General features: G+C 40.0%; 1 protein-coding gene across 1 annotated transcript; it reads left to right on the top strand.

Annotated features, from left to right (window-relative positions):
• Positions 1 to 1,111: 1,111 nt before the first annotated feature.
• Positions 1,112 to 2,614, top strand: LOC108015860 (E3 SUMO-protein ligase ZBED1). Its single transcript, XM_017082427.4, has 3 exons — positions 1,112 to 1,269; positions 1,334 to 1,964; positions 2,067 to 2,614. Exons 2-3 carry the CDS (start codon positions 1,416 to 1,418, stop codon positions 2,256 to 2,258), a joined length of 741 nt encoding a protein of 246 aa, XP_016937916.3. The 5' UTR covers positions 1,112 to 1,269; positions 1,334 to 1,415; the 3' UTR covers positions 2,259 to 2,614.
• The last annotated feature ends 20,191 nt before the right edge of the window (positions 2,615 to 22,805 follow it).

Below are 22,805 nucleotides of genomic sequence, written 5' to 3' on the forward strand. Positions count from 1 at the left end.
GTTTGTTGACAGTTCATGAACGGTCGTTCGTAAAATGTGACCGAAACTTTAGGGTCGGGTTCCGAACGAATGGTGTCAGCTTAAGAACATTTCGGGCTTAACCTGAGAACATAAAAATCTAAAAAAAAAACGAGGTTTGTGTACACGCTAGACTTTGTGGACGCCTGGTAGGGATTTATTTAATTTCCCACCTTATGTTTTGTTATTGCTAGAATTCAATGTATTTTGGATATTTTGCTGAAAACAAAGTATTTATTTATTAATAAAAGTACATATAAACATTAGAAATAATATTTTAATAAAACTTACAATTCACAACGGTCTTCTCGCGGACTCGAAACTGTGCTACCATGTGTCGGAGGCGGACGCTCTAGCAGCTGGACCACCGAGCGAATTTTTCGAGTGCGGACAATCGGGACACTAGACCTACATACATGTTTTTATGAACGATGTTGATAATTTATCGATTTCAATAGACTTTAACGCGTCTATCGCAGCTTTTTCATGAACGGCGTTCGATATCTGAGAACATTTTTCGCAATTTGGAACCAAGTTGTTCGTCGGTAGAAATGGTTACCAACACCGTTCGACTTTCGTGACAAACGTTCGAAATGTGAGAACTAAAAATGGAGAACGGATTGTTCGCATTTCATTTAAAATGTCCTTGATTTTTTTCGTTCTTTTTTATCTGGGTGTAGCAAAAGCACTCTTTCTAGCCGGACAATTAAGCTCTGTGGCAGAATGAGGCTGTTTGCAATTTGCGCACTTTAAAACGACATATTTTTCCTCTCTTGAATGCAAGAAGGAACAATCTCGACTAATTTCATGATTTTGTTTGCAGTGTTGGACAAAATGACCAAATCTGAAACATCTGAAACATTGACTAAAAGGAACAAATAGTTCGACCTTAACTTTAGTGTATAGAAAGATAACTTGCACCGTCAAAGATTATTTCAACCCTTGAAGTAGGAACCATGTCTTTGTTTTCATTTTTTCTATTAAGTCGTGTATGGGAATTGGCAAAAATTTGCATAGACCTTAATATTGTTTTGTATTTTTTTCGAAATGATAGCGAAGGAAGAGCAGTAAAGCTGTAAAAACATCGATAGTAATATCGGTAGTGGCTGGGCTGCGCGATACCTCGATTTTTTTTTCCACCATCGATGTATCGCGTTTATTTAACATCACTAGTTGCAGAAGCGTGGTTCCAGAAAAAACGAAAAATTTATGAAAAGTGAAAAATGGAAAAGTTTTTTGCAACAAGAACAGGTAAATCAATATAATTCATTAGTGTACGTATATGTATGTATGTCTTGTGTGTTTTGTTTAATAGATGACAACAACAACGACGTCATTACAACGACTTAGCCAAAGAAACCATTGGTGTTCTGTTAAATACTCCGAAGTCGGAGCAGATGTTAAATGCAGATGAAATAAACCTGCTGACTGACATTTGCGAGCTTTTAAAAATGTTTGACGATGCTACGCATTATGTCTCTGGCGATACAAAGGTGACAATTTCTTTAATAATACCGGTGGCGTGCGGATTGTACCCAAACCTAGAAAAAATTACAACCAAATTGCAAACCACAGAAGGACTTGAAGTCTGTGAATTATTAAAGAAAGGAGTTGAAGCTCGATTGTTTCAGTTCGAGAAAAGGACGGTAACTGGGATTGCCACTATGTTGGATCCGAGATTTAAGAAGGAGGCCTTTAGAAGTCCTTTCAACGCCGCGGAGGCCATGAAGGCGTTAGAGGATGAGCTAACAATTTCTCCTACAATCGAATTAGAGCCAGAAGAACAATCACAAATAGGGGTCGACGGATTGTCCCTAATTGGGTACGTTGAAGAAAAATGTCAAACTAAAATCAAAAACAAGAGGGTGGACTTAATCTTGGCACTTAGGCAGTACACAGAGAAGCCTAACTCTATGCAGTCTCTGGATCCTCTTACGTATTGGAAGGTAATTAATAATAATAAAATAAAATAAAATAAATAAAATAATATTTTTCAAATTATATAAAATGTTTAAAAATTATATATGTATCCGTTTTCTTATCTACAGACTCATTTCTTGGAATACCCAAGCTTGGCTAAAGTCGTCAAGCGGTATCTCTGCATCCCGGCTTCATCTACCGAATCGGAGAGGATGTTTAGTAGAGCCGGTCAAATTATATCGGATAGACGAACTTATTTGAAGCCAAAGCATTTAAACACGCTCCTTATGCTTAAGAAAAATCAGTGGCTGCTGAATTAAATTTTTTGTGGTACAAAGTCATTAAGAGTAGTTTTCCAAAGAATGGATTATCTAAACTTGTTATTTTATTTTTTATCAAACGTTTTCTTTGTTTAATTCGTAATCAACAACAATTCCCGAGGAACGGATGATCTCTCTTTTGTTAATCTCATTATATTCATTATAATCTCAAGTAGTTCTTAACTTTATTTAATTTATAATCAACTATAACAATATCATGTAATTCCCGAGGAACGGATGATCTCTCTTTTGTTAATTTCATTATAATCATTATTATCTTAACTGGTTCTTAACTTTAATTTGTTATCATGTTTTCGCTTATAATTATAATCAATAAAAAAAACATGTTTATGAAATGTGCTTGGTTTTTCATTAATAGTTTTAATGTTCTCGATTTTAGCATCAGAAGGCAAACGATAATGGCTTATAACGACTTTTTAAAGCATACGAGAAATTTTAAGTTTTCTAACTTATGAATAAAAAAAAAAATATAAGTAATTATTAGAATCAAAATCTTTTAAATTTTTAACCTATTTGTTTTTATGTGTGTCTAATACATTGTATGGTTTTTGTCGCAGCGGTATTCATACCTCGCAATTAAAAAAATTGAAAGCAAGTAGGCTTAAAACACAAAATAAAGAATTAAATAATAATTCGATTGATACTATCGAAAATATCGATGGTTTGGACTATCACTATCGAAAACATCGAGTAGGGGCACTATCGATGTTTTTACAGCTCTAAAGAGCAGGCATTTTCGTATTTGGGTCTTACAAAAGCCTTAAAAAGATTTAGGGCCTTACTAAGATGAATGTCAAAGCGACAACCACTTAGCATATTAAGGAACATATTTGTTTTATTAGCTTTGGCTATGATATGTTTGACATGTCCTATAGAGGAATTATTTATAATAATGGTCCTACTTAAATAAATAACTTGATCTACATCGTTAATAGCTACATTATTGCACATAATATTTAATAATTTCCTGTTATTAAAATGCAGCACAGACGATTTAAAGGGTTAAAAGTTAAATAAATAGAATTGCACATTTCCCTAAAAACGCTTACTTTATGCTCAAGAACATTTCTTGCAGTCATAAAATCTTTGTCAAAAGTAATAAGGAAGAAATCGTCCGCGTATCAAAATAAAGTGCAGTAATTTCGGAGTTACCCATTATTAAAATTCTTTTACTTAGGAAACTGATTACAAAGTTAATATCTAGAATGTTAAAACCACTAATTATAAGAATTTTTGCTAAAATTGGAATATTGACTGAATCAAAGGCTTGACTTTTATCTAAAACTGCTGCTGTGACATGAAAACCTTTAGCTTTAAGATTAGCTATATTATTACCAACATCATTAATGCAGTGAGCTGTGGAGCAAAACGCTTATGGTTTGCCTTCAAACCAAGGTAAGTCCTGCTCTTAAGTAAAACACAGAACTTGGATGCTAATATATACTTTTTACTTTTTTATACGGAGTGATTGTTCAGAATTGAGATCTGTGTTCTTAGTGGGCTTTTTAGCGTGGTTCTTCGAAGAGTGTGCCCAGAGAGGTTTTTTGATACCAATCTATTCTGAGGAGTTTTCAGCGATGCCAGATGGAAGAAAACATGATCGCCACAGTACTCCCCATAGATTTCATGTTGTAAACCGAACAGGGAGTCTAATTGTACTACGAGGTCTTGAAGATTGGTTAACAGCAGGGGTCGTTGCGGTGTCTTCGATCCTGTTGCTGAAGTCACTGGATGGATTTGGGGGTGGAATAATTGGCTGCGGAGTTTCGATGAAGGCGGGCTTGAGTCGGTCTATAGACACCTCAATGCATCGAGTGCCGGTGTTTATAGTGAAGTATTTGGATTGCTTTTCTTTCACTTCAAAAGGGCCATCGTAAGGCGGTTGAAGGGATCCACGGACGGTGTCGTTGCGTAGGAAGACGTGAGTTGCCTGTTTCAGCTCTTTAAAAACAAATGGCTTGGAGGAGTCGTGATGTGCCGTCTGGATGGGCCGTATTTCTCGCATGATTTCCTCCAGTTCCTTTGCGAAGTCAGTTTGCGGTTGGAAATTGGACTTTTGATGAAAAAATTCTTCAGGAAGGCGAAGGGTTGTTCCGTACACAAGTTGTGCTGATGTTGTTTGGATGTCTGGCTTGAATGCTGAACGCAACCCGAGCAGGATCAGTGGAAGTTTTTGTGGCCAATTTACACGATTTTTGCACATAATGGCTGCTTTAAGTGTTCTGTGCCAGCGTTCGATGATTCCGTTTGCTTGTGGGTGATATGCTTTTGTGCGAAGGTGGTCTATTCCTAGCAGTCGTGACAATTCATGAAACAATTGGGACTCAAACTGTCTGCCCTGATCCGATGTGATGCGGGCTGGAACTCCAAATCTTGAGATCCACGAGCCGATGAGTGCAGAGACTACCGTGTTGGCGTGCATGTCCTCGATTGCGATGGCTTCTGGCCAACGTGTATAACGGTCAATGATTGTTAAACAGTATCTATATTGACCTGATTATGGTAATGGTCCGATGAGATCTAAATTGGTGTGATCGAATCTTTGTGTATTAAGCGTGAACTGCTGCAGCGGCGAGCGGACGTGTCTGGAAATCTTCGATTTTTGGCAAGGTGTACAGTGTTTTACAAATTGAGAAATCTCCTTGTGCATTGAGGGCCATACGAAGCGTTGCTTGATAAGTTTTATAGTTGATCCAACTCCACTGTGAGAAATGTTGTGTAGTTTTCTGATGACGTTCTTCCTTAGAGGCTTTGGAACAAAAGGTCGCACGCTGGAAGTAGATAAATCGCAAACTATTGAATTGGTAGAGTTGGGAATGCTGATTGACTTCAACTGCAATGCAGTGGTGTTGTCGTTCAGTAGTCGTTTAAGTTCTTTGCAACTTGCTTGTGCGATGCTGAGTTGGTTGTAGTCGATAATTTCGCGTTCGATGGTTGAGATGCGGGAAAGCGCGTCAGCAGTAGTGTTTTCAATTCAAGCCACATGCACGATAGAGGTAGTAAATTGGCTAATGAAATCCAATTGTCGAAGTTGCCGTGGGGAGGCTTTTTCAGGTTTTTGCGAAAAAGCGTATACCAAAGGTTTATGGTCTGTGCGAATGTCAAACGTTCTTCCTTCTAGCATGTAGCGAAAGTGTCTGATGCTGAGGTATATAGCGAGCAGTTCTCGATCATGTGTGCTATACTTGCGTTGCGTTTCAGTTAACTTTACACTGAAAAATCCCGTTGGTTGAAACTGGCCGCTCACGACTTGATGAAATACTGCTCCAACTGCGAAATCGCTTGCATCTGTGCAGAGAGAAAGTGGCGCAGGGTGTACAAGTAACGTTGTCTCTGCAAGAGTTCGCTTACATTCACCGAAATCGTTGATAGTAGCGGCAGTCCAAGTGATTGGAGTTGAGTCATTCTTCTTATTTCCAGGGATAAGTTGGTTTAGCGGTTCCTGATGTTGAATTGCATTTGGCAAGAATCGCCTGTAGAAGTTAATCATTGCCAAGAACCTGCGTAGCTCCTTTGCGACTTTGGGCAGAGGGAAATCCAAAATGGCCTTTACTTTCTCTGGCAGTGGTTTGATGCCGTTTGAATCGATATGATGGCCTAAGAAATCGATCGACTTCTTTCCGAAACTACATTTAGCTGGATTTATGGTGAGGTTGAATTGGCGCAGTCGTTCAAATACTTTGCGGAGGTGAAGTTGGTGCTGCTCCATGTTAACTGATGCAACCGCGATGTCATCGACGTAAACGAAGACAAAATCCATCTCTGAGAATGCGGAATGCATGTATCGTTGGAATGTTTGCGCCGCGTTGCACAGTCCGAAAGTCATGTGGGTGAATTCGAATAATCCAAAAGGTGTAGTTATGGCCGTTTTGGGGATGTCTCGAGCCTCGATGTGAATTTGATGGTATGCTCGGTTTAGATCGATCTTTGAAAATACGTGCTTCCCGAAAAATATGTGACTGCAGTCTTGAATGTGTGGTAAGGGATACCGATCTGGGGTGGTTTGGGCATTGAGAGCTCGGTAATCGCCGCATGGACGCCATTCACCACTAGCCTTACGGACCATGTGTAACGGGGAGGCGTAAGGGCTTTTTGACGCGCGGCAAACGCCGAGGTTGATCAGATACTGGAACTCACTTTTTTCTGCGTGAAATTTTTCTGGGCTAAGTCTTCTGGGCCTAGCGAATGGTGGAGAGCCTTTGGTTTCAATGCAGTGTGTAACTTTGGCGGTTGTTGCTTGAGGAGGAGATGAGTTAAGCTGTGTGATGTCCTTAAATTCTTCCAGTAGCTTGGAGAATTCGCAGTGAATGTTATATGTCCTGATTTCCGCAATTGATTGTCGGCTAAATATACCGCAGCATGATAGGCGTGTTTCGACATCAACTAACTTCGAGTTTTTAAGATCAACCAGGAGATTAAAGTGCTGCAAGAAGTCTGAGCCAATGATTGAGATTTTCGTATCGGCTATGGTAAAAATCCATGTGAAAGGGCGGCGCAAGCCGAGATCCAGTGTAAGGCGGGTGGTACCATAAGTATGGATTGCTGTTCCATTGGCTGCGAATAGTGTATGGTTATTATTAGCTTTGATGTCTCGATTAATTGTTTTTGGTGGTATAACAGATACGTCAGCTCCAGTGTCGATGAGAAAACTTTTACCCGATTTGGAGTCCGGAACGAAGAGACGGTTGGAGGATGAAATTCTGCAGATGTTTACTTTAAACAATGGGTAGCGTTGTGAGGCATTTGCGTTACGACCGTCGGAGCTGCCCTGTTGATTTCCAACGGTGGAGCTTAGTTTTTTGAACTGTTGTTGGCATGAAAAGAGCACGGTTGGATGCAACGTTGGGCACTGTCTGCGTACTTGTTGTGGTACCAGCAAAATTGAGGGTTAGAATTGTCCCTGGATGGTGTGTTACTGCGGAAACTGTTGTTGCTGGGCTATCGATTGTAGCTCCGACCGCGTTGCTGATTGGTGGTGCCAAGGAGCTGACTCAGTTTGTTGTTGATCTGGTGTAGCATCTTGTCATTGTCATCCAGGCGTTTAACCAGCTGTGTGATGCGATCCTCCTGTGAAGCGTGGTGGGTGTTTTGCTGTGATACTGCACACATGTGATCTGAAGTGTCGTAGTTAAGGGAATCCATCACAGCGTCGGTAGCAGTTGCAAGCTGGGCGAGGGTGGTGTTGGGAGAGCTTTCGAGCAGACCTACGATTACAGCACGCGCGGGAGGTGGTAAGCGCTTGATCCAGTAGCGACGTACAACCGATTCGTCATTGGTGGCGTTAGTTTGCTGTAGTTGGCTGAGTAGATGACTTGGACGACCGTCACCTAGTTGAATTCCTGTCGCAAGTCTGTCGAGGCGCACCATCTCTGATTCGGCAAATTTTGACCAAATTGCTTGTTTGGGGGTTGAGTACGGGTTTGTTTGTGGTGGGTTATTTTCAAGATCGTGCACTTGATCCAGGTATTTGGGATCAGCATACGCAATTACTGCTGCGTATTTCTCCTGTTCTTTGCGTGCACCGAGACCTTGCACCAAAAACCAGCTTTCCAGTTTGGTGAAAAACATTTCGATGTTGGTAATGGAATGTAGTTGAGGGAAGGGCATCTTGGCAAATACCGAGTTCACAGCCCTTGCATCAGGAATTTGCAGTGGTTCCTGCGCGTCGACGAAGTCTTCGTTATCCGGCATTGTTTGAGGTTATGTTGAAGTTCTGAGTAAGTCGAGGTGCGTTCGCTTTGATTGCAGATGTTTGAATCGTCTGGGGTCACCAATTATGGTTTGCCTTCAAACCAAGGTAAGTCCTGCTCTTAAGTAAAACACAGAACTTGGATGCTAATATATATTTTGTACTTTTTTATACGGAGTGATTGTTCAGAATTGAGATCTGTTTCCTTAGTGGGCTTTTTAGCGTGGTTCTTCGAAGAGTGTGCCCAGAGAGGTTTTTTGATACCAATCCATTCTGAGGAGTTTTCAGCGATGCCAGATGGCAGAAAACATGATCGCCACACGCTTAAAAGACAGATTGGTCGATTATTTGTCATTATAGACGAATCGGTGTTTTTTTTTGGAACCGGAACAACTTTAATTCTACGCGAAGAATCTGGTACTGTGCCATCGTTAAGAATTTCATTAACCATAGATTCCAAATTTTGGACTTCGTCAGGGGGTAAGGAGAGAAGCATGCTATAAGAAATGTTGTCTGGACCTTTTGCGGAATTGGGGTTACGTGTTTTTAAGAATTTAGTGAGTTCATATGCAGAAAAATACATTCTATTTATGGTTTGAATGTCAAAGGAGGGAAAATCCATTTGAATACATTCTGCGGTATCTGCAGCTGAGGAAATCTGATGAAGGAAAGCAATGTGATCAGAATCGCTAAATTGTCTGCTGGTGGGTTTAATTTGTTTGTAGGATTTTAAAGATTTAATAGTTTGCCACATTTCTTTCATTGACTTTGGGTTTGTCAAATCATCTGCTAATTTATTCATATTCTCTTTTCTTACCTTGTAAAAATAGTTATTAAGTTGTATGTTATTTTCAAAGAAAATTTTTGCGTCTGATAACAGCTTGGTTTTGTAATATTTTTGTCTGCTAGCATTTCTTAATCTGAAAAGTCTCTCTCAGGTCTCGTCCCAGTATTTCTTTGGAATATATTTGTTTTTCTCATTTATTTTAACTGTATTTCTTTTTAAAATATTGTTTGTTGTATTTGTGAGATTATAAAGAGAAGTATTTTTATATTGAAAAAATCGTCTAAAACTTGAGATTGAAGAAGCTTATGGTTATTTGTAGTAGCAGCAATATTAGTCAATTCTTATATTATTGGGAAGTGATTGCTATTTGAAATTTTAGAATTTGAGGTAGACCAATTGAGGTTTCCCTCAAAGACCTCCCTGTCTTTGTTTACAAATGTTAGATCAAGTGCAGAAAAATAAGGCGGATAAGGAGAGTATGTGGGAGAACCATCATTCAAGCAGAAAAAACCTGCAGAAATAAGGATTTGTTCTAAAACTTGACCTTTATTATCATGAGTAGAGTTTCCCCAAATTGACGACTTAGCATTTAGGTTACCACCTACTATAGATAGTCCCCCAAGAGCCGCTGCCGTCATAAGAGCATCTCTACAACCTTTCTCGAAAACATTTATGCTAGTACTGGGAAGAGTATATACACGGAAAACATTAATATTGTGCTTTAGATTGAGAGATTGATTCCAATTATTTCAATTTGAATGTCGCAGTTGATGATTTTAAATTTAATATTTTTTTAATATAAATTCCTACACCGCTATAACTGTCATTACGGGGCTTACATACGAAATTAAAATTAGAAAGACTGCACATAGCATTATTTTTAATCCAGATTTCGGAAAAGAGCAATGTCAACGTTGTTGTTAACTAAAAAAAGTTCGAGAAGCTGTTTGTTATTTTTGGCTGTCAGACTTTGAATATTATATTGCAATATTTTCATGAAAACAAACCAAAAATAAAAAAAGAATAAAAAACAAGTTAAAAGTAAACATAAAAATAAAATGCTTCTAAAAAAAAATATAAAAAATAAATTAAAATCATGTTTGTTTTGCACATCAATTTCAGAGTTTGTTTTGGCTATACGTGTTCTTAGATCTTCTAAAAATGTTCTAGCTTCTGCTAGAATGTCTGCATTATTTTCTAATAAAAACGAAGAAATTTGAGAGGAAATTGAAATTAAACTGTTTTCAGCGGTATCTAAGGCTGAAAACTGTGTAAAAGAAATAGGTTGGGAGGGAGAAAGGTTTTGTTGGTGCTGTGCAAAATTGGAAGGTTGAGATAACTGTGAAAAAATGGAAGATTGTGAAGAAGGAGTAATGAATTTTTCACTAAGAGAATAGCTGTTATCCTAAATTGCAGCTCTATAGCTATTCATAGTGGCTTGTGCATTCCTATTTTTATTTATACGGTTTTGATTTATTTGTACTACTAATTGTGAATGCCTTGCTGTAGTAGAGGGAAATCCGTTAGTAAGGGGATTGCTTCTCAAATAAAGCAGGGAATTTGGTTTTAACTTCTACTCTAGAAATATTTTCGACTGTCATGCATTTTTGTATAGCAAAAGCACTCTTTCTAGCCGGGCAATTAAGCTCTGTGGCAGAATGAGGCTGTTTGACACATTTTATTGGCGATGAAATGAACTCTTTTAATTCAGGTAGAGAAAATTTGGTGGGGATTTGAAAGATTATGCCGGTTTTAAAGATACAATGTTTTTGTATTTTGGGTTCATACCCTTCATTTTTAAATTAGAGTTTATTAAATCATTAGCTGCTTTCACTGACTTACTCTCGGCTTTGCAGAAATATCTTTTAGTTTAAGATTAAAAAGAACTACATTGAGTTCTAATGCATTTATTGGTTTTCTATGTTGTCTATTGAAGCTTTCACCATTTTCAGTCATTTTGTCAATGTATACGATATACGGTCCTTTATGGTTGGAGGGGTAAGAGAGAGGTTCAACTACCTGCATAGAGAGTTTTTCCTTGTTGCTGGCAATGCCATTGTCTTTATATATAACTTTTGGTTGGTTTTTACTGTTATCCTCCAAGTCATATCCCTTCTTTACTTTTGTTTCACACGAATCCGTTACGTTCTCTGGTGCTTCTGCATGATCCATCTCCATACTTTCGTCCGTCCTTTAGTCATTTCATTTTCATTTGATCTCCTGTTTTTTTGTATTGCGGTAAGTTTTGGGCGTTTTATGATGGCAGCGTCTAAGCTCAAGGGCTTATTCTTAGCTGATAGCGCCATTTTTTGTTTAAGCGAATGGATCCCCGTTTTAAATTTTTTTTAAATTGTCACACCATGCAAAAAAAATTAAAATGAAACTAATTTAAACAAGGAAGAACGCTATAGTCGAGTACCTCGACTATCAGATACCCGTTACTCAGCTAAAGGGACGAAAGGGAAATGGAGATATGCAAGCAGCAAATCTAGATTGTGGGCGTTAGAGTGGGCGTGGCATATTCGCGTAAAAAAGTTGCGCTGCGTTCAAGGCTACGGAATCTAAATTTGAGATCCCCATTCTCTATCTTTGATAGTTTCCGAGATATCGACGTTCATACTACGGATTTTTTGAACTTTGTGGGCGTTAAAGTGTACGTGGCAAACTTTTTTTTGGGTTAATCAATAGGTACTGATGAGGACAATACATTTCAGTTCAAATTCAAATTTTTATTCTAGCATCAAAACTGTAGGAGCCACAGTTTTGGGTGGTTTGTGGGCGTAAGAATGGGCGTGGCAGGTTGCTGAATTAAACTTGCACTGCGTAAGAAGCTCAGGAATCCTTGCCTAGCTCTTATAGTTTCAAAGTTCTCAGCGTTCATCCGGACGGACGGACAGACGGACATGGCTAAATCGACTCGGCTAGTGATCCTGATCAAGAAAATGTATACTTTATGGGGTCGGAAACGCTTCCTTCAGGCTAGCCTTGTGTTCTTCCAGCGAGCGCCCGATCACTATGATGTCATCCTGGTAAGTAAATGCGTGCAGCGACATTTTGGGGCCGATCACACGGTCCAGCACCCGTTAAAAGGCCGCAGACGCGGAGTGAAGTGGCATTTCTCCCCACTGGGATTTGCCAGTGCCCATCCTTTAGGTCCAAAATGCTGATGTACCGTGCTTCTCTCAGTTGGTCGAGAATATAATTTATTCGGGGCATCGGGTAGGAATCCTTTATAGACTTGGACTTTGCCCGTCCTTTTTTAACCATCACGATGGGAGAGCTGTATGGGCTTGTTGAGTGTTCTATGTATCCCATTTGGAGAAGCTCGTCCACCTTCGCATTGATCTCCCCTTGAACTTTCGGATTCTTGGGGTAGTATTGTTGCTTTATTGGCTTGTCGTCCTTTATCGTGATCGGATGCTCTGCCATGTTCGATGTTCCCGTCATGGTGTGGAAACTCGATAGCTCTGCCTCCAGGAATTTCGTCGTGTCGGCCTCTTCGCTTGCCTGTTGCACGACTCCCACCGATATCTTCTGCTCAAGCTATCCATTGTGTCGATTCCTGGCCGGTATTATTATTTCGTGTCCAGCACACTTAATTTCAGTTCCGTCTTGTGTTAGAAAGTTCCATCCCAACACCAATGAATCCACTACCCCTGGTAGTATCAACTGGCTCATGCCGAAGTCGATTTCCATCTCCAGCTGTTCATCTAGTCGGCCACATCTTCCGTCTGCCAACCTAACTTGCCGTCGTATCCTCGTAATCTTCCCAAGAGCAGCCAGAATGTCCGCCAGTTCTTTGCTTATAAATCTTGCTGTTGCCCCGGTGTCGATTGTGGCCGTGTACGTGCCCCTTCCTCGATCAGCTTTCCCGTTATTGTGGAGATGTGGAATCTTGCGACCCCCGCTCGCCACTCTGCGGCTGAGATCGCTGGGCATTTCCCGTCTGCTGGCAGCATTCGACGCTCCTGACGCCTACTCTCCCGCACACCCAGCAGAACAACAGGCGTTGGTGTCTACATTCCCGCGCCCAGTGTCCATGACCGCCGCACTTTCGGCAGGCCTCCTGGGGGTCTGCGTCGTTTTACGAGGCCTTTGTGTTGTACTTGGTGGCCTCCACAGAGTGTTTGTTGGCTGCATCTGTTGCTGTTGTGGTGGTGTCCATTGGTCTCCGCGTGGTGCGCCTGTTGCCTGCTGCCGTGGGACTCGGTTCGGTGGCGACCATTGGTCGTTTCCCCATGTCTCCTGGGTGGCTGTCTCTTCGCATCTTCTGCATGTGACCTGCGTTGGTGATGCTGACTTGGTCTTCGAGTATTTGTTTTTATCTGCTAATATCATCAGCGTGTCCAGGTCCGACACCTTGGACGCCCTTAGGAAGATCCTTAGACTTGGTGTGCAGTTTTCCTTGATGATCCTTAGGGTCTCTTTCGCAGAATAATTAAGTGGCCTCACCATCGTCTGTCTGTCGTCCATGTAGTCTTTGAACGACTCGCTGAAGCCCTGCTTCTGTTCCCTGACCTGATCCGCCAGCCTGGTGAAGAAGTCTCTCGGCAGAGAGTATGTGTGCACAGAGAAAATAAAATACCAAAACTGGTCATCCCTTATGTTGCCATATCATATTCATATGTTCGAACATATGAAATTGATATTTTTGAACATGTCAATTTGGTAATTTTCATACCAGATTGAAATTGTGGTATTTTTTTATATAATCATTATAATCATTATTATCTTAACTGGTTCTTAACTTTAATTTGTTATCATGTTTTCGCTTATAATTATAATCAATAAAAAAAACATGTTTATGAAATGTGCTTGGTTTTTCATTAATAGTTTTAATGTTCTCGATTTTAGCATCAGAAGGCAAACGATAATGGCTTATAACGACTTTTTAAAGCATACGAGAAATTTTAAGTTTTCTAACTTATGAATAAAAAAAAATATAAGTAATTATTAGAATCAAAATCTTTTAAATTTTTAACCTATTTGTTTTTATGTGTGTCTAATACATTGTATGGTTTTTGTCGCAGCTGTATTCATACCTCGCAATTAAAAAAATTGAAAGCAAATAGGCTTAAAACACAAAATAAAAAATTAAATAATAATTCGATTGATACTATCGAAAATATCGATGGTTTGGACTATCACTATCGAAAACATCGAGTAGGGGCACTATCGATGTTTTTACAGCTCTAAAGAGCAGGCATTTTCGTATTTGGGTCTTACAAAAGCCTTAAAAAGATTTAGGGCCTTACTAAGATGAATGTCAAAGCGACAACCACTTAGCATATTAAGGAACATATTTGTTTTATTAGCTTTGGCTATGATATGTTTGACATGTCCTATAGAGGAATTATTTATAATAATGGTCCTACTTAAATAAATAACTTGATCTACATCGTTAATAGCTACATTATTGCACATAATATTTAATAATTTCCTGTTATTATTAAAATGCAGCACAGACGATTTGAAAGGGTTAAAAGTTAAATAAATAGAATTGCACATTTCCCTAAAAACGCTTACTTTATGCTCAAGAACATTTCTTGCAGTCATAAAATCTTTGTCAAAAGTAATAAGGAAGAAATCGTCCGCGTATCAAAATAAAGTGCAGTAATTTCGGAGTTACCCATTATTAAAATTCTTTTACTTAGGAAACTGATTACAAAGTTAATATCTAGAATGTTAAAACCACTAATTATAAGAATTTTTGCTAAAATTGGAATATTGACTGAATCAAAGGCTTGACTTTTATCTAAAACTGCTGCTGTGACATGAAAACCTTTAGCTTTAAGATTAGCTATATTATTACCAACATCATTAATGCAGTGAGCTGTGGAGCAAAACGCTTATGGTTTGCCTTCAAACCAAGGTAAGTCCTGCTCTTAAGTAAAACACAGAACTTGGATGCTAATATATATTTTGTACTTTTTTATACGGAGTGATTGTTCAGAATTGAGATCTGTGTTCTTAGTGGGCTTTTTAGCGTGGTTCTTCGAAGAGTGTGCCCAGAGAGGTTTTTTGATACCAATATATTCTGAGGAGTTTTCAGCGATGCCAGATGGAAGAAAACATGATCGCCACAGTACTCCCCCTAGATTTCATGTTGTAAAACGAACAGGGAGTCTAATTGTACTACGAGGTCTTGAAGATTGGTTAACAGCAGGGGTCGTTGCGGTGTCTTCGATCCTGTTGCTGAAGTCACTGGATGGATTTGGGGGTGGAATAATTGGCTGCGGAGTTTCGATGAAGGCGGGCTTGAGTCGGTCTATAGACACCTCAATGCATCGAGTGCCGGTGTTTATAGTGAAGTATTTGGATTGCTTTTCTTTCACTTCAAAAGGTCCATCGTAAGGCGGTTGAAGGGATCCACGGACGGTGTCGTTGCGTAGGAAGACGTGAGTTGCCTGTTTCAGCTCTTTAAAAACAAATGGCTTGGAGGAGTCGTGATGTGCCGTCTGGATGGGCCGTATTTCTCGCATGATTTCCTCCAGTTCCTTTGCGAAGTCAGTTTGCGGTTGGAAATTGGACTTTTGATGAAAAAATTCTTCAGGAAGGCGAAGGGTTGTTCCGTACACAAGTTGTGCTGATGTTGTTTGGATGTCTGGCTTGAATGCTGAACGCAACCCGAGCAGGATCAGTGGAAGTTTTTGTGGCCAATTTACACGATTTTTGCACATAATGGCTGCTTTAAGTGTTCTGTGCCAGCGTTCGATGATTCCGTTTGCTTGTGGGTGATATGCTTTTGTGCGAAGGTGGTCTATTCCTAGCAGTCGTGACAATTCATGAAACAATTGGGACTCAAACTGTCTGCCCTGATCCGATGTGATGCGGGCTGGAACTCCAAATCTTGAGATCCACGAGCCGATGAGTGCAGAGACTACCGTGTTGGCGTGCATGTCCTCGATTGCGATGGCTTCTGGCCAACGTGTATAACGGTCAATGATTGTTAAACAGTATCTATATTGACCTGATTATGGTAATGGTCCGATGAGATCTAAATTGGTGTGATCGAATCTTTGTGTATTAAGCGTGAACTGCTGCAGCGGCGAGCGGACGTGTCTGGAAATCTTCGATTTTTTCGATAATTTCGCGTTCGATGGTTGAGATGCGGGAAAGCGCGTCAGCAGTAGTGTTTTCAATTCCAGCCACATGCACGATAGAGGTAGTAAATTGGCTAATGAAATCCAATTGTCGAAGTTGCCGTGGGGAGGCCTTTTGCATCAATCGCTTGCATCTGTGCAGAGAGAAAGTGGCGCAGAGGGTGTACAAGTAACGTTGTCTCTGCAAGAGTTCGCTTACATTCACCGAAATCGTTGATATTAGCGGCAGTCCAAGTGATTGGAGTTGAGTCATTCTTCTTATTTCCAGGGATAAGTTGGTTTAGCGGTTCCTGATGTTGAATTGCATTTGGCAAGAATCGCCTGTAGAAGTTAATCATTGCCAAGAACCTGCGTAGCTCCTTTGCGACTTTGGGCAGAGGGAAATCCGAAATGGCCTTTACTTTCTCTGGCAGTGGTTTGATGCCGTTTGAATCGATATGATGGCCTAAGAAATCGATCGACTTCTTTCCGAAACTACATTTAGCTGGATTTATGGTGAGGTTGAATTGGCGCAGTCGTTCAAATACTTTGCGGAGGTGAAGTTGGTGCTGCTCCATGTTAACTGATGCAACCGCGATGTCATCGACGTAAACGAAGACAAAATCCATCTCTGAGAATGCGGAATGCATGTATCGTTGGAATGTTTGCGCCGCGTTGCACAGTCCGAAAGTCATGTGGGTGAATTCGAATAATCCAAAAGGTGTAGTTATGGCCGTTTTGGGGATGTCTCGAGCCTCGATGTGAATTTGATGGTATGCTCGGTTTAGATCGATCTTTGAAAATACGTGCTTCCCGAAAAATATGTGACTGCAGTCTTGAATGTGTGGTAAGGGATACCGATCTGGGGTGGTTTGGGCATTGAGAGCTCGGTAATCGCCGCATGGACGCCATTCACCACTAGCCTTACGGACCATGTGTAACGGGGAGGCGTAAGGGCTTTTTGACGCGCGGCAAACGCCGAGGTTGATCAGATACTGGAACTCACTTTTTTCTGCGTGAAATTTTTCTGGGCTAAGTCTTCTGGGCCTAGCGAATGGTGGAGAGCCTTTGGTTTCAATGCAGTGTGTAACTTTGGCGGTTGTTGCTTGAGGAGGAGATGAGTTAAGCTGTGTGATGTCCTTAAATTCTTCCAGTAGCTTGGAGAATTCGCAGTGAATGTTATATGTCCTGATTTCCGCAATTGATTGTCGGCTAAATATACCGCAGCATGATAGGCGTGTTTCGACATCAACTAACTTCGAGTTTTTAAGATCAACCAGGAGATTAAAGTGCTGCAAGAAGTCTGAGCCAATGATTGAGATTTTCGTATCGGCTATGGTAAAAATCCATGTGAAAGGGCGGCGCAAGCCGAGATCCAGTGTAAGGCGGGTGGTACCATAAGTATGGATTGCTGTTCCATTGGCTGCGAATAGTGTATGGTTATTATTAGCTTTGATGTCTCGATTAATTGTTTTTGGTGGTATAACAGATACGTCAGCTCCAGTGTCGATGAGAAAACTTTTACCCGATTTGGAGTCCGGAACGAAGAGACGGTTGGAGGATGAAATTCTGCAGATGTTTACTTTAAACAATGGGTAGCGTTGTGAGGCATTTGCGTTACGACCGTCGGAGCTGCCCTGTTGATGTCCAACGGTGGAGCTTAGTTTTTTGAACTGTTGTTGGCATGAAAAGAGCACGGTTGGATGCAACGTTGGGCACTGTCTGCGTACTTGTTGTGGTACCAGCAAAATTGAGGGTTAGAATTGTCCCTGGATGGTGTGTTACTGCGGAAACTGTTGTTGCTGGGCTATCGATTGTAGCTCCGACCGCGTTGCTGATTGGTGGTGCCAAGGAGCTGACTCAGTTTGTTGTTGATCTGGTGTAGCATCTTGTCATTGTCATCCAGGCGTTTAACCAGCTGTGTGATGCGATCCTCCTGTGAAGCGTGGTGGGTGTTTTGCTGTGATACTGCACACATGTGATCTGAAGTGTCGTAGTTAAGGGAATCCATCACAGCGTCGGTAGCAGTTGCAAGCTGGGCGAGGGTGGTGTTGGGAGAGCTTTCGAGCAGACCTACGATTACAGCACGCGCGGGAGGTGGTAAGCGCTTGATCCAGTAGCGACGTACAACCGATTCGTCATTGGTGGCGTTAGTTTGCTGTAGTTGGCTGAGTAGATGACTTGGACGACCGTCACCTAGTTGAATTCCTGTCGCAAGTCTGTCGAGGCGCACCATCTCTGATTCGGCAAATTTTGACCAAATTGCTTGTTTGGGGGTTGAGTACGGGTTTGTTTGTGGTGGCTTATTTTCAAGATCGTGCACTTGATCCAGGTATTTGGGATCAGCATACGCAATTACTGCTGCGTATTTCTCCTGTTCTTTGCGTGCACCGAGACCTTGCACCAAAAACCAGCTTTCCAGTTTGGTGAAAAACATTTCGATGTTGGTAATGGAATGTAGTTGAGGGAAGGGCATCTTGGCAAATACCGAGTTCACAGCCCTTGCATCAGGAATTTGCAGTGGTTCCTGCGCGTCGACGAAGTCTTCGTTATCCGGCATTGTTTGAGGTTATGTTGAAGTTCTGAGTAAGTCGAGGTGCGTTCGCTTTGATTGCAGATGTTTGAATCGTCTGGGGTCACCAATTATGGTTTTCCTTCAAACCAAGGTAAGTCCTGCTCTTAAGTAAAACACAGAACTTGGATGCTAATATATATTTTGTACTTTTTTATACGGAGTGATTGTTCAGAATTGAGATCTGTTTCCTTAGTGGGCTTTTTAGCGTGGTTCTTCGAAGAGTGTGCCCAGAGAGGTTTTTTGATACCAATCTATTCTGAGGAGTTTTCAGCGATGCCAGATGGCAGAAAACATGATCGCCACACGCTTAAAAGACAGATTGGTCGATTATTTGTCATTATAGACGAATCGGTGTTTTTTTTTTGGAACCGGAACAACTTTAATTCTACGCGAAGAATCTTGTACTGTGCCATCGTTAAGAATTTCATTAACCATAGATTCCAAATTTTGGACTTCGTCAGGGGGTAAGGAGAGAAGCATGCTATAAGAAATGTTGTCTGGACCTTTTGCGGAATTGGGGTTACGTGTTTTTAAGAATTTAGTGAGTTCATATGCAGAAAAATACATTCTATTTATGGTTTGAATGTCAAAGGAGGGAAAATCCATTTGAATATATTCTGCGGTATCTGCAGCTGAGGAAATCTGATGAAGGAAAGCAATGTGATCAGAATCGCTAAATTGTCTGCTGGTGGGTTTAATTTGTTTGTAGGATTTTAAAGATTTAATAGTTTGCCACATTTCTTTCATTGACTTTGGGTTTGTCAAATCATCTGCTAATTTATTCATATTCTCTTTTCTTACCTTGTAAAAATAGTTATTAAGTTGTATGTTATTTTCAAAGAAAATTTTTGCGTCTGATAACAGCTTGGTTTTGTAATATTTTTGTCTGCTAGCATTTCTTAATCTGAAAAGTCTCTCTCAGGTCTCGTCCCAGTATTTCTTTGGAATATATTTGTTTTTCTCATTTATTTTAACTGTATTTCTTTTTAAAATATTGTTTGTTGTATTTGTGAGATTATAAAGAGAAGTATTTTTATATTGAAAAAATCGTCTAAAACTTGAGATTGAAGAAGCTTATGGTTATTTGTAGTAGCAGCAATATTAGTCAATTCTTATATTATTGGGAAGTGATTGCTATTTGAAATTTTAGAATTTGAGGTAGACCAATTGAGGTTTCCCTCAAAGACCTCCCTGTCTTTGTTTACAAATGTTAGATCAAGTGCAGAAAAATAAGGCGGATAAGGAGAGTATGTGGGAGAACCATCATTCAAGCAGAAAAAACCTGCAGAAATAAGGATTTGTTCTAAAACTTGACCTTTATTATCATGAGTAGAGTTTCCCCAAATTGACGACTTAGCATTTAGGTTACCACCTACTATAGATAGTCCCCCAAGAGCCGCTGCCGTCATAAGAGCATCTCTACAACCTTTCTCGAAAACATTTATGCTAGTACTGGGAAGAGCATATACACGGAAAACATTAATATTGTGCTTTAGATTGAGAGATTGATTCCAATTATTTCAATTTGAATGTCGCAGTTGATGATTTTAAATTTAATATTTTTTTAATATAAATTCCTACACCGCTATAACTGTCATTACGGGGCTTACATACGAAATTAAAATTAGAAAGACTGCACATAGCATTATTTTTAATCCAGATTTCGGAATAGAGCAATGTCAACGTTGTTGTTAACTAAAAAAAGTTCGAGAAGCTGTTTGTTATTTTTGGCTGTCAGACTTTGAATATTATATTGCAAAATTTTCATGAAAACAAACCAAAAATAAAAAAAGAATAAAAAACAAGTTAAAAGTAAACATAAAAATAAAATGCTTCTAAAAAAAAAAATATAAAAAATAAATTAAAATCATGTTTGTTTTGCACATCAATTTCAGAGTTTGTTTTGGCTATACGTGTTCTTAGATCTTCTAAAAATGTTCTAGCTTCTGCTAGAATGTCTGCATTATTTTCTAATAAAAACGAAGAAATTTGAGAGGAAATTGAAATTAAACTGTTTTCAGCGGTATCTAAGGCTGAAAACTGTGTAAAAGAAATAGGTTGGGAGGGAGAAAGGTTTTGTTGGTGCTGTGCAAAATTGGAAGGTTGAGATAACTGTGAAAAAATGGAAGATTGTGAAGAAGGAGTAATGAATTTTTCACTAAGAGAATAGCTGTTATCCTTAATTGCAGCTCTATAGCTATTCATAGTGGCTTGTGCATTCCTATTTTTATTTATACGGTTTTGATTTATTTGTACTACTAATTGTGAATGCCTTGCTATTGTTTTGCATCACAGGTATGGCAGATTTTTTCTGGGTCTGTAGTAGAGGGAAATCCGAGGAATTAAAAATTTTGAAAGAGTTAGGGGATTGCTTCTCAAATAAAGCAGGGAATTTGGTTTTAACTTCTACTCTAGAAATATTTTCGACTGTCATGCATTTTTGTATAGCAAAAGCACTCTTTCTAGCCGGGCAATTAAGCTCTGTGGCAGAATGAGGCTGTTTGACACATTTTATTGGCGATGAAATGAACTCTTTTAATTCAGGTAGAGAAAATTTGGTGGGGATTTGAAAGATTATGCCGGTTTTAAAGATACAATGTTTTTGTATTTTGGGTTCATACCCTTCATTTTTAAATTAGAGTTTATTAAATCATTAGCTGCTTTCACTGACTTACTCTCGGCTTTGCAGAAATATCTTTTAGTTTAAGATTAAAAAGAACTACATTGAGTTCTAATGCATTTATTGGTTTTCTATGTTGTCTATTGAAGCTTTCACCATTTTCAGTCATTTTGTCAATGTATACGATATACGGTCCTTTATGGTTGGAGGGGTAAGAGAGGTTCAACTACCTGCATAGAGAGTTTTTCCTTGTTGCTGGCAATGCCATTGTCTTTATATATAACTTTTGGTTGGTTTTTACTGTTATCCTCCAAGTCATATCCCTTCTTTACTTTTGTTTCACACGAATCCTGTTTTTTTGTATTGCGGTAAGTTTTGGGCGTTTTATGATGGCAGCGTCTAAGCTCAAGGGCTTATTCTTAGCTGATAGCGCCATTTTTTGTTTAAGCGAATGGATCCCCGTTTTAAATTTTTTTTAAATTGTCACACCATGCAAAAAAAATTAAAATGAAACTAATTTAAACAAGGAAGAACGCTATAGTCGAGTACCTCGACTATCAGATACCCGTTACTCAGCTAAAGGGACGAAAGGGAAATGGAGATATGCAAGCAGCAAATCTAGATTGTGGGCGTTAGAGTGGGCGTGGCATATTCGCGTAAAAAAGTTGCGCTGCGTTCAAGGCTACGGAATCTAAATTTGAGATCCCCATTCTCTATCTTTGATAGTTTCCGAGATATCGACGTTCATACCACGGATTTTTTGAACTTTGTGGGCGTTAAAGTGTTCGTGGCAAACTTTTTTTTGGGTTAATCAATAGGTACTGATGAGGACAATACATTTCAGTTCAAATTCAAATTTTTATTCTAGCATCAAAACTGTAGGAGCCACAGTTTTGGGTGGTTTGTGGGCGTAAGAATGGGCGTGGCAGGTTGCTGAATTAAACTTGCACTGCGTAAGAAGCTCAGGAATCCTTGCCTAGCTCTTATAGTTTCAAAGTTCTCAGCGTTCATCCGGACGGACGGACAGACGGACATGGCTAGATCGACTCGGCTAGTGATCCTGATCAAGAAAATGTATACTTTATGGGGTCGGAAACGCTTCCTTCAGGCTAGCCTTGTGTTCTTCCAGCGAGCGCCCGATCACTATGATGTCATCCTGGTAAGTAAATGCGTGCAGCGACATTTTGGGGCCGATCACACGGTCCAGCACCCGTTAAAAGGCCGCAGACGCGGAGTGAAGTGGCATTTCTCCCCACTGGGATTTGCCAGTGCCCATCCTTTAGGTCCAACATGCTGATGTACCGTGCTTCTCTCAGTTGGTCGAGAATATAATTTATTCGGGGCATCGGGTAGGCATCCTTTATAGACTTGGACTTTGCCCGTCCTTTTTTAACCATCACGATGGGAGAGCTGTATGGGCTTGTTGAGTGTTCTATGTATCCCATTTGGAGAAGCTCGTCCACCTTCGCATTGATCTCCCCTTGAACTTTCGGATTCTTGGGGTAGTATTGTTGCTTTATTGGCTTGTCGTCCTTTATCGTGATCGGATGGTCTGCCATGTTCGATGTTCCCGTCATGGTGTGGAAACTCGATAGCTCTGCCTCCAGGAATTTCGTCGTGTCGGCCTCTTCGCTTGCCTGTTGCACGACTCCCACCGATATCTTCTGCTCAAGCTATCCATTGTGTCGATTCCTGGCCGGTATTATTATTTCGTGTCCAGCACACTTAATTTCAGTTCCGTCTTGTGTTAGAAAGTTCCATCCCAACACCAAT

Source organism: Drosophila suzukii, unplaced genomic scaffold, assembly GCF_043229965.1.
Source record: "Drosophila suzukii unplaced genomic scaffold, CBGP_Dsuzu_IsoJpt1.0 scf_35, whole genome shotgun sequence".
Lineage (NCBI taxonomy): Eukaryota > Metazoa > Arthropoda > Insecta > Diptera > Drosophilidae > Drosophila > Drosophila suzukii.

Excerpts from the sequence above, each read along its gene's own strand:
- LOC108015860 (XM_017082427.4), top strand. The coding sequence starts at position 1,416 with ATGTTAAATGCAGATGAAATAAACCTGCTGACTGACATTTGCGAGCTT. Across the intron at positions 1,965-2,066 it reads ATCCTCTTACGTATTGGAAG|ACTCATTTCTTGGAATACCC; the intron begins GTAATTAATAAT and ends TCTTATCTACAG.